This window comes from Phyllopteryx taeniolatus, chromosome 13 (genome assembly GCF_024500385.1).
Source record: "Phyllopteryx taeniolatus isolate TA_2022b chromosome 13, UOR_Ptae_1.2, whole genome shotgun sequence".
Taxonomy (NCBI): Eukaryota; Metazoa; Chordata; class Actinopteri; order Syngnathiformes; family Syngnathidae; genus Phyllopteryx; species Phyllopteryx taeniolatus.
Window position 1 is genome coordinate 13,778,461 of NC_084514.1, and position 16,071 is coordinate 13,794,531.

The window sequence follows — 16,071 nt, forward strand, 5'->3', positions numbered from 1 at the left end:
TGTGTCTATATGCAGGCATGTGCACAATCTTTTTTTTTTTTTTTTTTTTTTTTTTTTGTGGGGGAGCATGTGCGAGAGCAAAAAAAAAAAAAGTTTTTTAAATGCACCCATTGCCAAAAGTATTCATACAATTAAGAAAAAAAACAGTTGTTTATATTTAACTTGTGTATTTATTACAGCTAACAACACGATCAATGCAGTCAATGATCAATAATACAACTATTAACAAACATCAGGTCTTTGTGATGAGACCAAGATAAATATTTTAAAAAACTTTTTTTCCCCCACTATTACATAACTTATAACCTGTACAACTCAATTGAAAATTAAAAATAAACAACTGAAATAACGTGGTTGCACAAGTGCACACACCCTCTTATATATGGGGCTATGGTTGTGTTCAGAATGTAGTAATCACATTCAAACACACGTTAAATGGGGGACACCACACACCTGCCACCGTTGAAAGTGCCCCTGATTGACCCCGAATAAATTAAGGTGGGAGCATTCGTACAATTCTCCAAAGGACTCAAATAAATGCCCCCCAAATATCAAAATACTTTGGGTTGACAGAGAGGCTCATATTTATTTATTTATTTATTTATTGCTTGATTGATTGATTAATTTAAAAAAAAAAAAAAAAAAAAAGGTCTTCACCAAAAAGGCAGGTACTTGAGCACCACTTGGGAAATATGTGTGCATGTGTTTGGCTATATGTGATTGACTGTCATCAGTCTAATGTTTAAACATTATCCTGAACAGTATAAGCAGTAGAAAATGGATGCATGGATAGAGTTTGGATCCGGAAGAACACAAGAGCCCTGACCACACCCTCATTTTACTCCCTTGGGATTGGCTAGCAAGATTCTCTCATCACCGATATCTGAACTTCTGGATGAATGAAGTGGAAGCTGATGAAAAGGGGAGATCAGCTCCTTATTTTTGTCAATTTTGACTTTTCAGGATAACATGACCCGCTTCTTTTGTCCATCCGTGCTTTTTCAAGTCCTCCTGTTATAAAGGCGCCCTGGAGGATAGAGTGCCGTGGATATTGTCGGACACAATTAGTCGAACAAGAAACTAAATATGACCTCGTGGCTAGCACACAGTTGAGAGGTTCGAATTTCATCTCGGGCTTGGCTGTTTGCCATTTTCGTCTTACTTCTTCCCACGTCCCAAAAACATCCACGTTAGGTTAAATGAAGTCTAAATTTGTGAGTGTGAATGTGTGAAAAGTGTGAACGTGAGTGTGTACAGTATGCTTGGTTCTCTATGTGTGCCCTGCGACTGGCTGGCGATCAGTCCAGACCACCTCTCAAATAGCGAGAAGCGATACAGAATATAAAATGGATGGACGAAAGCAAGCAAATATGTCTTTGCAGAGTGCGGCCTCTGTGTGAAAAAGAGCGCTGCAAGCACTGATGACAGCGTGGCATTCCTCTGGACACAGATTGCATCAACGTGCATCTTTATACCTCCACTGTGAAAATAAATATCATATGGAAAATGAATAGAGGCCACAGCATTGTACCTTGAGGCCTTATTTGTCAGTGAGTGCTTTTATAATAAAGTGCTGCAGACTTATGTTTCTCTTGCCACTGATATGCCTCGTGGATAGTTTCCCTTGACCTTTTCCCCAAATCTTTCCATTGTTATTCTAAGAGCAGAGGCTGACACCGGAGTGACAATAAAGCACGTATGACCGATAAACTTATCAGCATACTTCATTGAATCAAGAGGCACATTGAAACCTGCTCCGCGGCAAGGCTGCTCTAGAAGATTTCGAAGCCTCAGCAAGTATCGCACAAATGCGCCAACACCTGCTCTGTGAACGTGGGAGGTGGGCGTCGGAAAACATGATGATAGTATCGCATCTTTGACTGTATAATATGTGAAATTTTAAAAGTCACAGACAGCTGTTGTGCTAGAGAAAATGGGAATACCCTTGAAGTAGGATATTCTTTCACATAGTGTGCCAGTTGAGTCGGCCCAGGTTTCGATTTCATTTCATACACTCAACAGACACTTCATTAGGCACCCATGCGCAATCATCAGATCCAATTCGCAAAAAGTATGTATTTATAAACAATCATACGATTTATAAATATGTGTAAGGGTTTAAGTATGCATATGTATGTGTGTGTGTGTGTGCGTGCGTGCGTGCGTGCGTGCGTGCAATGCACATCCGCTCATGTTTACAGTACATGCAGAAGTGTATTTGTATATATGTAAAGGTTTATGTTGAGCTCAGCCACATGATTATCTCCACATGGGTTTAGAGAGGCATGTGTCTTTTCTTTTCTACGGAATATATGATATGAATAGCCTCTTGTTATATTAACAGGACATAAGTTCAAAAATATAGAAAACAAGGCGTAGGAATAGCTAGGTCTTTTTTAGCTCCTCCTGTAAACTGTCTTTAACGATGACTCGACTGATGTTGGTCTCTTTTCAAACATGTTCTATTTTACTTCCCATGATAATGTCTTCTGTCACATGTTTTATATGCTCAATCAAAAACAATCGCACAATCAAAAACATCTGAAGTACACTTGAGCAACGCACCGAACTCCCAAACAGCTCAGGGTTGCAAAACCTTTTAGCTGTCTCACCATCGCTAACACGTGTCTATTCCTTTCTCGTTTCGTGGTACGTCAAACAACATAGAGCAGTCACAGTCGTGGTTCAATTGCCTGACTTCTACGCATGCAGCATTGATTACATGTGCGAACGTGAGTGTGAATGATCGTCTGTCTCTATACTGCATGCTCCGTGACTGACTGGCAACCATATATATATATATATATATATATATATATATTTTTTTTTTATTAAACTAGTGTGCACAGTCGCAGTCCTTAAAGCACGCACGCATATGCAGGCATGCACGCACGCACGCACGTCAACACTTCCTGCCGGTCGGCGCATGCTCCTCACCGCAAGAAGAGAGACGTGGCCCACAGCAGATTCAGCGGAACACTACAACCTGACAAAAACTCATTGTGCTGTTTTTCTTTTTTTTCCACGATAAGTCATTTACATTTAGTACAGATAATCTATTCAATTAAAAAAATAAACCTGTATACTGTACTTCTGCATCATTTGTATTGTTATTGATTTCAATTCCCACAGTGCATGACTGATAATTCCTGATGACCTTTAGCTAGCCAGTGAGCAAGGTAACCGGTGGGACATTTCTATCGATATATTCCCTACGTACGTATGTCACAAAATCTGTTTATTGACTGTGAAATTAACACTGTTGGAAAAAGAATGAAATAAAAAGTACCCAAACCACCACACAGTTGTAGTTTTTCTGGTAGGCTCGCAACTTAAGTGGTCGGTACCAATTTTTTCCCCCCCACTGCCTACAACCGTAGTGGCGCACTGGCATTACCAAGTTCCTTGGGAAAAGTATGCCCTAACCCTAACCTGCACCATGCCTCCAAACGCTTGCATACTAAGCACCTGTTAAACAACTGCAGAGCAACCCTCGCCCTTTCAACGACAGGAAGCTGTCTTGCGGCGTTCCTCTGCTACTTCAAAGTGTGCTTCTTTGTGTGTGTGTGTGTGTGTGCGCGTGTAGACACACAGAGGAACAAGGAGACATATCTGACTTAATAGACTACTGATAATATCGTTACAGTCGGTGGTGAAACGTAATTGCTAAATATCTTCTTTTCCATAAAAGACCTATGGCGGAACCTGAACTCTGATGCGCGTGAAGACACATTTTCCCACACAAATAGGTGAGTATCACACGTATAGAAAAAAGTGAGAGGGGCAAAGGCAGAGCATCAAGCTACTACTATCTGGCTGAAAATTCGACATGCACGAGAACGGCATTATGTGTGGTACAGTATATTTTATTTGCAAAACAGGAGTCCAGAACCAGAAATATCGCTCTTCAACTTTCATCGTACAAATGACAAATCTTATTAAATTATGAATCCTAGAATAGTTTTACAGCATTTTCAGCATTTGTGCTGTTGTTGCATTCACAGAAGTATTCATTTCAGTTGTACGGAAATAGACAAATCCTTCTTTGGTCAGTAACATAAATCAAATGGAACATCCGTCTGCACATGCAAACAATAACAAGCTGTGTTTATTTGGGGAGACCTTCAGCTGTAGATCATAAGAAGAGGAGCCCCTCAATGGAAAATGGTGACTTTGTTAGCATCAATGGAAAAAATGCTTTCCACTGAGCGTATAAGAAAAAGATAGTAGAGAGAGAAAAAAAAAAGAGTGCTGTGATTTGTTCCTTGGAGTCTTAGTCCATGAAATTTTCCCATGACTTTGAGACTATGGGGGGGGGGGAGACGAATGCTGCAATCAGCCCAATGAGCCGGTTCTGGTGCAATGGGAGGAAAAGTGAGCACGATGAACAGCACAGCACAGTACATGCTGTTTCAGTCAATATATGTTTCTCGAGCTTGTAATTGGACTGGAATAGGAGCATTATTTGACATGACGGCATTAAAAGTACATTGAAAGGAAGGCAAGCAGAATCCTGTGATGGGTTAAATACAAAGCTTCAATTTTGTAACACAAAGCACACTGTAGTGGCTAAGACAGTTTGGGGAAATCTCAAACAACACAATATTTGCAGTTTTGCTTGAAATGCAATGTATGAATTTAAGTATACTCATTATTAAACTGGATCTGCTCTATTCACTTTCAATTTGCAGAAAAGATGGGATGCAGCTGCAGTTCTGATTACTCAGATGCTGAATGGATCGAGAATCTGGATGAAATCTGTGAGCACTGTAACTGTCCCATACCTCCACAATCGTGCAAACCAGTAAGTGCACTTGCACGCTTCATTCAGAGCTACAGCAGGATGTGCATGCGTATAAAACTGCCCGTAACTGTGTTTTATAGCTAATTTCATGCATGACGCAAGATGTATGGAGAGAATTACAATTCTAAAGTGTACTTTAGATTACAATACATTAGAGAATACAGCCAAACTGATTCTTAGGGAGCTGATTTGCCAGAATTGTGCTCAGTAGTGCAAGTACTGTAAATGTTGATTATGTTGCTGATGGGGTGCTTAATATCCCATTAATGGTCATAAATGTCCCTTTTCTTGTCTTCTGTCACCAGTACATGGCTCAACTAATTCCATATCCATCACATGGTTCGCCACCTTCATCTCCTCTACCTGGTAACAACAAACACTGAATTTTGTCTCTCTAAGATTGTTTTTTTTTTTTTTTTTTGAAGAAAGTGTAATCATCAGTTGAAAAAAATACATTGTTTGTCTGTAGTATTATGGATTAAGATGAATATTTAATTCATGTATGCACAGTTTGGAACTGGCATTGTATATATATATATATATATATATGTACTGGCAGGTTCATTGCACTCAAAAGTGTTTTCAGACATTCAGGAGCAGCTATTTGTCAAATGTAGTTTCACAATAACGGGCAATGCTCTCGCAGAGAACCTGGCAGTGGCTTGCTACAGCTATGACCCCACCCATGATGGCGACCTGGGCTTTGAAAAGGGAGAAAAACTCAAGATAATTAACAAGTGAGCTCTCAAACATTCACACTCCGTCGCAGCAAATGCTGTAGGTTGATGTTGCTGTGCTTTTAACGGTCCGCCTATTATGACCTCTGCCTTTTGTTTGACTCAAATATACTCCAATACAACGGCAAAATAAATCAATATACACTGCATTGTTCATGGAGTGATTTAGTGCTCAGATAGAATTTCACGTTACATTAATAAACTCTTTTTCACATTCCGGTCCTTTTCTTACGTTATCACACGTGTAGCTTGAATGGAACTAAGTATTTATTTACAAGTTACTTTTCAGACAAATATTTTGCACAAAATACATGCAAGGATTATTACATATGATGCTTGTTTTAATCAATGCAACAATATAAGTACACCTGAAATGCATAGTTAGGTCATCAGTACATATGGATTCATCTTAATAATGTATTATCTATTAAGAATTGGTTATTCTGGCTACAGAGTATAGCCTACTGAAACTTATTATGTGTCACTTTTGGAGTAAATGTGACAGTAATGGTAACTAGTTTTTTTTGTTTGTTTTTTTTGGAGGTGTTTTCTGCAAAGTACGATGAAACTCATTAGAAAAATAGTCAGCGGAAGAATGCGAGAGTCCTTAGCTGGAGTCCATTGTGTAGTTTGGCATCTGTCCAACCGAATTCTCCTTTACACAGTGACAGTGACAGTTGGGCTGCGATTGTTGAAGTTACAAAGAAACACTTTCCTCCATTCACAAAGTGAAATTCCTGGAAAATATATGCTCATATCTATATTCATTTATCTCCGATTTGCACATATCTTAGCCAACTCCTGATATTGTTGTGTTTTGACTGTCAGGGATGATCCAGAGTGGTATTTGGCAGAGTCTCTCACCACAGGACAGAAGGGCTTCGTGCCACACAACTTCATTGCAATGACAACAGAGGAGACCGAACCGTACGTCACACAGGCCATTTATTGATAAAGATGCGGACCCTAAAGCTGTGTCATTCAACCTCAGTGCCAGTCCACCGGCCTAAAAGACGTCAAAGACTGTTTGCTTTGGGATGTGAAGCCTGTCGTGTGTTGCAGGTGGTTCTTTAAGAACATTTCGAGAAACGATTCCATGAGGCTCCTGCTCGCTCCCGGGAACACGAAGGGCTCCTTCTTGATTCGTGAGAGTGAGACAACCCCAGGTGAAAGATGCATGCTATTACTGCACAACAGTAACACGTGCAGTACTGCGCTAGCAGGTTATGTAAAAACCGCAGAGGGTTCTATTTTTATGTAAATGGTCGTACTACTGTGAGAACACCCACTTTAAGCTTACCAGCCTTTGCCAGCCCAACTCAGTGCCGGTCCCAAGCCAGGTTCAAAAGGGAGTGTTGAAGTCAGGAAGCGTTATATCCACGCACAAAAAAGAAAAGAAAAGGAAAACTAAACAAAAAGGGGGTGGGCGGTGGGGGGTGGGGCTATGCTAGAGCTTCATCCAAAGTAGCCATCCCCAACGGGGAAAAACATCTGAAAAGGAGAAGAAAATCCTTTATTGATTTGATATCGCTTTGCTAGTATGTGTGTACTCTGAAATGAATCTTGCGCATGTAATGGTGTATAGTAATGTCTAAAAAGGTATATTGCATATTCAAAGGCTACGTTTCAAATTTTAAACTGTTCAAACGAAAAAAGTGGCTCACAAATGAATGGCCAAGGGAAAATATGGGTCCAGATGTGAGACCAGTGCAGCACCTCGACTCTGGCGGTGAGAGTTTGGTGGTCTTGCCACGTTGCGTGATTTGGTTCCTGATCAACGAAAGCATTTTGTAGCAGAGAAGTGCTTCAGACGTTTTAGGGCCGCTGTAGACAAACCAGATAATATGAAAACAATGCTGATGCCATCGTATTGGCACTTAGTAGACAGACATTCTCCAAGGTGGAACTGTTGACAAAGTAACAAAAAATGTGTAAATCAAGAAATAAAGGAGGGGATATACTGTATGTACAGCAATGGATAGCATATGTTGTGAATCCACCCAAAGTGCAGAAGACCGCCAACGATGCCGTGCCCTCTGGGTTTCAAATGCGACTCCAGTGACTAAAAGAGAAATGAAACGCCTTGATTTGGATTTGTCTCTGATTTTGCAGCATTTAATCGATTCTTGTTCGGGACTTACCCCGTACCGCCACTCCACAAGATGGAAATCGATTCTATCGTTTTTGTACCTGCACTTTTCCGCTCGGTGGAGGTAACAAAAAGTGTAAGCAGGCTTTCTTCGTGGAGACCAAATCGAATCTGTAATAATGATAATAAATATGATAAATCATAAAAGCTCAACTGTTCATTGGCAATCAAATGTTACCCGCATGATTTGAAGGTAAATGTTTGCATCCTATTTGTTTCAGGGTCTTTCTCCTTATCAATGAGGGACTTTGACCAAAACACGGGCGATGAAGTGAAGCACTACAGGATCCGTAACTTGGACAACGGTGGTTTCTACATTACGACCAAGATATCTTTTAATTCACTGAAGGAGCTCGTCCAGCATCATACACGTATGTGTATTTAGTACACTTTGGGAAAAAAAACAACCAAAAGTGCCGAGTGAATTGTTGCGATGCCTCCAACTGATCCACTTTCCGTCATCCAGGCGATGCAGACGGTTTGTGTGCTCGGTTGGTGAAGCCATGCCAGTCGAGAGCTCCTCAGAAACCATGGTGGCAAGATGAGTGGGAGATCCCCCGGGAGTCCCTGAAACTGGTGAATAAGCTTGGTGCCGGCCAGTTTGGAGACGTCTGGATGGGTGAGAGGAGCAACCACCGTGTTCTTTATCGCTGTATGGGCAAGACCACACGTAGTCGTCAGCACTCGCATTAGTCAGGGTGAATTACCCAGTAGAGTCTTAACGGTGTGCTACTTTGAGCTCTTTGACCTGGAGAATAATGCAAGAAATCAACCTTGTCATGAAGCATAACTCAAAGTCCATTCATCGACCTGATCCGCTGATTTTATTGCATTTAAGGAATTCTCTATTAACAATAGGAGCATGACCAGACATTGTGCAAGTTCACCCGGCGGCGAAATAGCTTTGCTTAAATGGCTATTACAGTATTTACACAATATGAGTCACGGCCCCTGCATCATTCATTGGAAGACTGTTTCCTCTGTTTGGAAATGTCCTCATACCACCTGCGATGAACTATCGGAAAACGTGACCTTCGCTTCGACTTGTTCATATTTCAGCTACTTCAAGTCCAACCCATCGACCTCATTTGGTTTTTTGGGGGGTTGTTTTTTCACCTAGGAAAGTAACTGAAATAGAAATAATGGATTCCAGATCAAACTGTCTCACATAATAAAATCTTTATCAACTGTTAAGGCAACTATTTGTCAAATTTGAACATTCTAAACTGTCATTGTCAAACACTGTTATTATTAAGAGGTAACAACAATAAAACATTCCGTCCTAACTTCAGTGACAAATGTGTCATGCAAAGCTTAAATGTTTTGTTTTTTTTCATGTGTAAAACATGAAAAAAAAAAATGTCCGCCTTACCTGTAATAACAAGTAACAACGTATATGGGTTGACACTCGAGTCTTACCGCTTTGAAGGTTTCCACGCACTCCATTCAACTTCGGACTCCTCATTAAGGCGTGTCCTTTTTTGTGGAAAACGTATCATAACAAAGACATGAAAAAAGTCAAATCAAAAGTAAGACACCCAGACAGAGATTGACTGATGCTCACTAAAAAGAGATCTTGCCGCGTATGAATGCCTGATGATTGACGGTACGATTTTAGTGGTGTATTTTTCTTGAAAACGGTGACATTGAATGGCTTCATCGAGAGGTTCCACGGCCAACTGGTTTTTGACCTCCAGCTTTCAAGATAGACATGGTGCTCTTAGAGACATCATGTACTGTGATCGACTGTTGAGCGATTCATCCTTGTCCTCCAAGTCTTCTTTTATACATGACTAAACAGTAGGTTTTATGAATGTACAGTAGGGTTTTTCATTTTCAAGTACAGTAACAACCTCTTTTTAGGTTTATACAATAATGACCGGAAGGTTGCCATCAAGGGTCTGAAGATCGGCACAATGTCGACGGAAGCCTTCCTGGCCGAAGCCAATGTGATGAAGAACCTTCAGCATCTTCGCCTGGTGCGCCTCTTCGCTGTGGTTAGCCAGGAGCCCATCTATATTGTCACAGAGTTCATGGAAAATGGTATGTACGCTGTATGAGTTGACTATTGCGTGGAAATTCCAAATGTATCACTGAAGGCATCAAGAACAAAAACCAAACTGAATTTGGCGCATGGGTATTTCCAATGAATGACTTGCAAAATCTAAAAACATTACAGATTTCTATGACAGATCTAAGTAATTTATTACCCTTGGACACTACATAGACAGTAGAGCAAACGAAAAAAGGAACAGTCAGAGTTGTGTCATCCATGTTCAAGATCAAACACGTCAAGATGGTTTTAAGTCTCCGGATGAGAGATCACATGCTTGAACAAAACCTGGAATGGCCCTAATTTTACACCTTGTTCATGAGTCATATTATATTTTCATGTATTCCAGTAAAGAAAGCTATGCCTTTTTGAAGACCTCTTCATCATTCAACCACAAGTGCGCAAATCCTTATTTTAAAAGGTGTTGCGGCACAATTCAGTTTGAGTATCTGCAAAGGCAAGCACAGTCAGCCACATGTGGAGGGCAGACCTCTGTCAAGGGAAGATATTTCTAATCCTCATTCTGTGTATCAAAGGTGAAAATGAACTTTTCCATCTGCACCCTTCTTTTATACTTACCAAAATGGAGTGGGTCTTCAACCGATCAAGCAAAATAACACCTGTGGCTATTTCCCTACCAGACCGTAATCCTCTGCTATGCTGAAGTGGTCTGATCGGCTATTTTCACTTTATCGTGCAATCATTTCCCTGCACGCTCATCGGAAACGTGAACTTTCACTGCTTTGCGTGCCCCTGCAGATACCGTAATGTCGCTGGTGTTTACTCACCAATGGGAAGTCCCGCAAGGCCTGTCTGAGGGGAGGTGTTAAAGTTGGAGAAGTTGATTCACCGGGTTATTGTTTCGAGACCTTCAGCAATGCCTGGCCCCTCTCCAGAATCAGCGCATCCGCAGACACAAACACATGCCACGGTCACATGCACTCCAATAATGGCACAGCCCAATTGCGGTAGTAAACAAATAACCTCACGACAAAGGCAGTCTGTACAGTATCTTGCCAATGGATCTTCTTTTCCATGCTTTATAACAATTTGACAGATCAATAAGCAGGCAAGTAATACAAAGAAGCAGGCAACTGCATAATAGTTCACTTCAATCTCCAAAGGTTTAGGATTTATTCTCACAAGAAAAAAAACAATACCAAAATTAGTTGAGGTCTTGTCCCAAACACGACCACGGCCTTACGGCTTAACTGAATGGAGCTCCTTTGTAAAGGTCTTCTATGACTGGCCTGTAAAACCACCAGTCGTGGCTCTACATGAGACTGTCTCTTTGTCTGAAATCCACGTGTAGACAGGAAACAATTGCCGCCTCTGTTGTCAAGAGAAAGGAGTGCTCAGTCAATTTGTCCCTTTCTTTGCCATGGATAACAACAAAGATGGAAAATAAAAGGCGGGCCCTCAGAGGTTCCTTGTGTGACCTTGACAAAGAGCATGCATTTAGCTGTCCGACTTCGAACGCAATCGAAGCGCAGGGCAGTGAAGCCTTTTCTTTCCTGGCACAGACATTCCCGTTTTTAAGACTGCTTCCTTTTGGCCAGACTTTCTGGCTGCCCTGCAGAGGTATTGTTCTTTTCTAATCTAAACCCCCCAAAAGTCTCGGGAAGTCGACATAGCATCGAAATGACTGATGCTGTACTGTACGTACTTCCTTCCACTGTTATGTTCCCTGATTTGAACTGCTATTCTGGTCCAAGTCCATCTTTTCATTTTAGAATCATGGAGTCCTCTGATGAAATTAATACTTTGATGTTTGTTTGTCTTCAACAAATTAAGATGCTTTACATTCCATGATATAAATAGGAAGATAAAAAAAAGGTCATGTAAGTTTCTTCTGCGTCTAAGGGTGTAATAATAGCAATCTAATTAAGCAGAATAAATAAAAACTGGTGTGATTTGACGTAAATTAATTCTGTATGAACATATTAAATGGAACGATCGCTGTTAAGTGTCAGTATGGATCGAATGAAACTTTCTTTGATGTTATTGAACAAAAATGTCATGATGGTTCTTCGGGTACAATGGCTAAGGCCGGCATGACTTATATATTAAAATCATGATGTCCCACGGACGGACGGGCAGCACAGTGGAATTGGGGTTACCGTGTCAAATTTCTACTCAGGAGCTCCTGTGTGGAATTTGCTTGTTCTCCCCATGCTTTTCTCTGGGTACTCCGGCTTCCTCCCACATTCCCAAAACATACATGTAGGTTAATTGAAGACTGTAAATTGTCCATCGGTGTGAATGTGAGTGCGATGCTTGTTTGTCTATATGTGCCATGTGATTGACTGGCGACCAGTGCAAGGTGTACTGTGCCTTTCGTCCCAAAGTCAGCTGGGAGAGGCTCCAGCTCACCCGGCTCGCCCCTAATGAGGCCAAGCTGGATAGAAAATGAATAGATGGATGTTCTATGGACAATAGAAGTGACTTTATGAAATCTGTACTTTTGACAGGTAGCTTGCTGGAATACCTAAAAACAACACAGGGGAGCAATTTGTCTACGAAAACCTTGATAGACATGGCATCCCAGGTAAGACAGCCTTCCATTGTCTTTCTCTCTGTCTCTCGGGGTTCTGCTCTTCTATCACACCTCTTGCACTACCTGATTTATTCTTTTTTTTTTTCTCGAGCATGACCCTCACAGACAGAAAGTCAACCACTGTGGTGTTGAGGCATAAACTCAACAGAAGAATTGCATTACAGAAGTATGTGTTGATCGTAAACACCAGCGCAGAGCCTTTAAAAATGTTGGTTAACACTCAGTTGTTACAAGACAAGATTCATCTAAAAAACGTTTTTTCATTGTTTGATGAAGAGACTGGATAGCACATCTGCCTCACAGTGCTGAGGCCCGGGGTTCAAATCCGGCCTCGCCTGTGTGGAGTTTGCATGTTCTCCCCGTGCCTGCGTGGCTTTTCTCCGGGCACTCCGGTTTCCTCCCACATCCCAAAAACATGCGGGGTGGGTTGATTGAATACTCTCAATTGCCCGTAGGTGTGAATGTGAGTGCGAATGGTTGTTTGTTTGTTTGTATGTGCCCTGCGATTGGCTGGCAACCAGTTCAGGGTGTACCCGAAAACGTATTGTATGTATAAAAGCACAGACGGCTCTGACTGATTGATGGTGTGCTGCTCCCTGCAGGTAGCAGACGGTATGGCTTACATTGAGCAGCAGAATTACATCCATAGGGACCTGCGGGCTGCCAACATCCTGGTGTCCCATGAGCTCATCTGTAAAGTAGCAGACTTTGGACTTGCCAGACTCATTGAGGACAGCGAATACACGGCTCGGGAGGGTAACGAGACCAGCTGATTTGGATTTTTTTTCAATCTTTTTTAGTCTCCACTTATGTGGATACCACTCATGTGATACTATAATGTACTATAACTGTACACTTTATATGCATAATGCGTTGGACACTATTATCCACATTGTACCTCTCATTTTGCCCTCATTGTTCAAATGTGCCTGTAGAATATTTAATTATTAGCACATTTAGCATACTCAAGTCAACATTTTAAAATGCCCGGTTGGGTTAACAGCTTTAATTCAGTTTAAAGGCTATAGTTCATTATATGTTCAATCCCCGGCCCCGCCCGTGTCGAGTTTGCATGTTCTCCCCGTGCCTGCGTGGGTTTTCTCCGGGCACGCCAGTTTGTGAGTGAATGTGAGTGCGAATGGTTGTTTGTTTGTATGTGCCCTGCGATTGGCTGGCAACCAGTTCAGGGTGTACCCCGCCTCCTGCCCGATGACAGCTGGGATAGGCTCCAGCACACCTGCGACCCTCGTGAGGATAAGCGGTAAAGAAAATGGATGGATGGACAATCAATTATAGATATAAGAGAGGTGATCAACTTACCTGATGACTCGGTGAAAACGGTGACCATGACGTACGCAGTCCTTTTCCAAGCTAAGCCATGCAGCCATCCGCATATAGGGCACATACCAGCATTATAAATCTTTACCCTTGATTTGAAGTAGATGTCCAATTCCTTGTTTGTATCTTTTGTCGCTAATCGGAGAATAAATCGGCCAAGAAACTAGCATAGTCTCTTTCCATTTGCGAGAGGCTGCATGTGTTCCCGCAAGCATGCTTGTGCGCAGTGAGAATGTGCAAATGATGGACAAGACTATTCAGTCACACCTCCTGTCACCACACTCTCTGATTGGTTAATCTTGTCCCGCGGTGCCAAGTGTTAAAATAATAATTGAAATTAAATTAGAAGCATTAGATGGGGCCAGAGGGGTCACCAAAAGATAATGTTAATAATATTCATGTCATACAGTTTTAATATACCATATATGACAAAAAAGTTGTTGTTTTTTTAAACTGCAACTGTACCTTTAATGTTGTGACACTTGAAGAATGATTGTGCAATAGAACTATTGTGCATACATATTATGCATACAATAGATATTTCATTCGCTATGTACATGCAGCATTTCAAAATATATGAGAGTTTCTACATAACCCAAGTCCAAAAGCATTCAATTGTTGTGCATTCTCATATAGCATGAACATAGCTGCCTGGAGTATTTTCAGTGCATTGCATGCATATATCAGATGTACAATAGATGTCTGTCTGTCTGTGTCTCACAGTGCAACAGCTGAAATATTCATTTACTTTCATGTTAACAGGAGCAAAGTTTCCCATCAAGTGGACTGCCCCGGAAGCTATAAACTATGGAACATTTTCCATCAAGTCTGATGTGTGGTCCTTTGGGGTCCTCTTAACAGAAGTAGTCACATACGGACGCATACCATACCCTGGTGAGCATTCATTTGTTTTTGTTCTTTGTAATATTTACATAAATTCCTTCACGTTAAACACATTTGGAAGTTGACTTCGATCAATGTTCAGGTATGTCCAACCCTGAGGTGATCCAGAACCTGGAGCAGGGCTACAGGATGCCAAAGCCAGAAAAGTGTTCGGATGGACTTTATAATATTATGTGTCTCTGCTGGAGGGAGAACCCAGAAACTAGACCCACCTTTGAGTACCTGAGGAGTGTTCTGGAGGACTTCTTTATTGCCACAGAGCGTCAGTACCAGGAGTAGCCTTGAATACTCAGTCACATCCAAGTGTTAATGCTGGATCTGGTTGTCGGCTGCCTCTTGCAAATCTTCAGCTCTATATTTCACCACATTTGTTAAAGGAATGTTTTACCATTGTTTTCCTAACAATGTGTGTTACTTTGATTGTCTTTTTGTACAATAAATCAATGAATAATTGGAATTGTTTAAATAGGAGCACATGGTGGCCTAGTGGCTAGCACATCTGTGGGTTCCTTATCAATATAGCCTTAGTTTTCTGTGACCCTTCCAGTCTCTGTTGCAACCTGCTGATGACACTCTGAGCTCAGTGACGACTTCCCTCTGAGAACATCCTGTTTGAAGCCTCAATGGCGAGGTACTGTTGATCCATTGTTAGGCATCGTCTTGGTCTCATGGTGTCAAAATGTGAACAGGATGATGAAGAATTTGAATACCAATTCTAACTGAAGCAGGAAATGTAGTGGTTGGTTGATGGGTTAAACACCTGTTGTCAATTGTGCTTTCAGTTCCTTTTAGAGAACAGTCAATTGTGCAAAAGCTTCTGAAACACTGAACAGTTGAACGTGCATTCAAAAGTTTAGAAAAGGTCCAATTAAGTTCACCTGTAAAGGTTACAGTGCATTTTAGGTTCATCCTGAAACTTCACCAGGAAGTCAAATATTCCTAACTTATTGCGACTTACTAAATACTTTATATACTGTATTTTTATTCATCCATTTTCTATACCACTTATCATTGGGGCCGTTGGCACGCTGGAGCCTATCCCAGCTGGACTGGACGCTCGCCAATCACGGGGCAGTGTATGTATTTGATATTAACAAAATTGGGGCCTGTCTATTTTTTTTAGCAACCCGAAGCAAATACACTAATATTTGACACATCCTGTATTTTTTTAAAGATGGGTTGGAGTGGGTCACTGACGGTGTAGTGGTACCTGACTTTGGTGCGGGCAGTGTGGGTTCAGTTCCCACTCAGTGACGGTTTGAGTGCGACTGGTTGCCCGTGTCTATATGTGCCCTGTGACTGACTGGCGACCAGTTCAAGGTGTAGTCTGCCTTTTGCCCTAAGTCAGCTGGGATAGGATCCAGCGCCCCACGACCCTGAACAGTCTGCTAGCATAATGCTAATGCTAAATATCTACTGTATGTTGCAGTGTTACAACCCTTTAAGGAACGGATTGAACATAACATTCTTCGTACTGAAAACACTGCAGACAATTATTTTCATGCTCTTTAGCACTGTAAACCTGTACGG

General features: G+C 41.4%; 1 protein-coding gene and 1 long non-coding RNA gene across 11 annotated transcripts; one reads left to right on the forward strand and one right to left on the reverse strand.

Moving 5' to 3' along the window:
• The first annotated feature begins 3,485 nt into the window (after positions 1–3,485).
• lck (LCK proto-oncogene, Src family tyrosine kinase) lies at positions 3,486–14,993 on the forward strand. The gene is made up of 13 exons (XM_061794145.1): positions 3,486–3,749; positions 4,692–4,804; positions 5,110–5,170; positions 5,451–5,541; positions 6,370–6,468; positions 6,604–6,707; positions 7,912–8,061; positions 8,157–8,309; positions 9,554–9,733; positions 12,215–12,291; positions 12,903–13,056; positions 14,401–14,532; positions 14,624–14,993. The coding sequence occupies exons 1-13, from the start codon at positions 3,716–3,718 to the stop codon at positions 14,818–14,820; spliced, it is 1,545 nt and encodes a 514-aa protein (XP_061650129.1). The 5' UTR covers positions 3,486–3,715; the 3' UTR covers positions 14,821–14,993.
• Positions 5,559–13,688, reverse strand: LOC133487500 (uncharacterized). 10 transcript variants are annotated; one of them, XR_009791352.1, is made up of 7 exons: positions 10,323–10,523; positions 9,255–9,704; positions 9,110–9,166; positions 7,683–8,340; positions 7,503–7,603; positions 7,206–7,365; positions 6,702–7,032 (listed from the first exon to the last, which is right to left on the reverse strand). It is a non-coding gene; the product is annotated as an uncharacterized LOC133487500 (long non-coding RNA). The 10 variants fall into 10 exon arrangements; XR_009791354.1 differs by adding an exon at positions 5,559–6,678 and having other exon boundaries at positions 6,842–7,032; positions 7,683–9,704; XR_009791348.1 differs by lacking the exon at positions 10,323–10,523 and adding exons at positions 10,532–11,075; positions 13,621–13,688 and having other exon boundaries at positions 7,683–9,704.
• Positions 14,994–16,071: the final 1,078 nt, after the last annotated feature.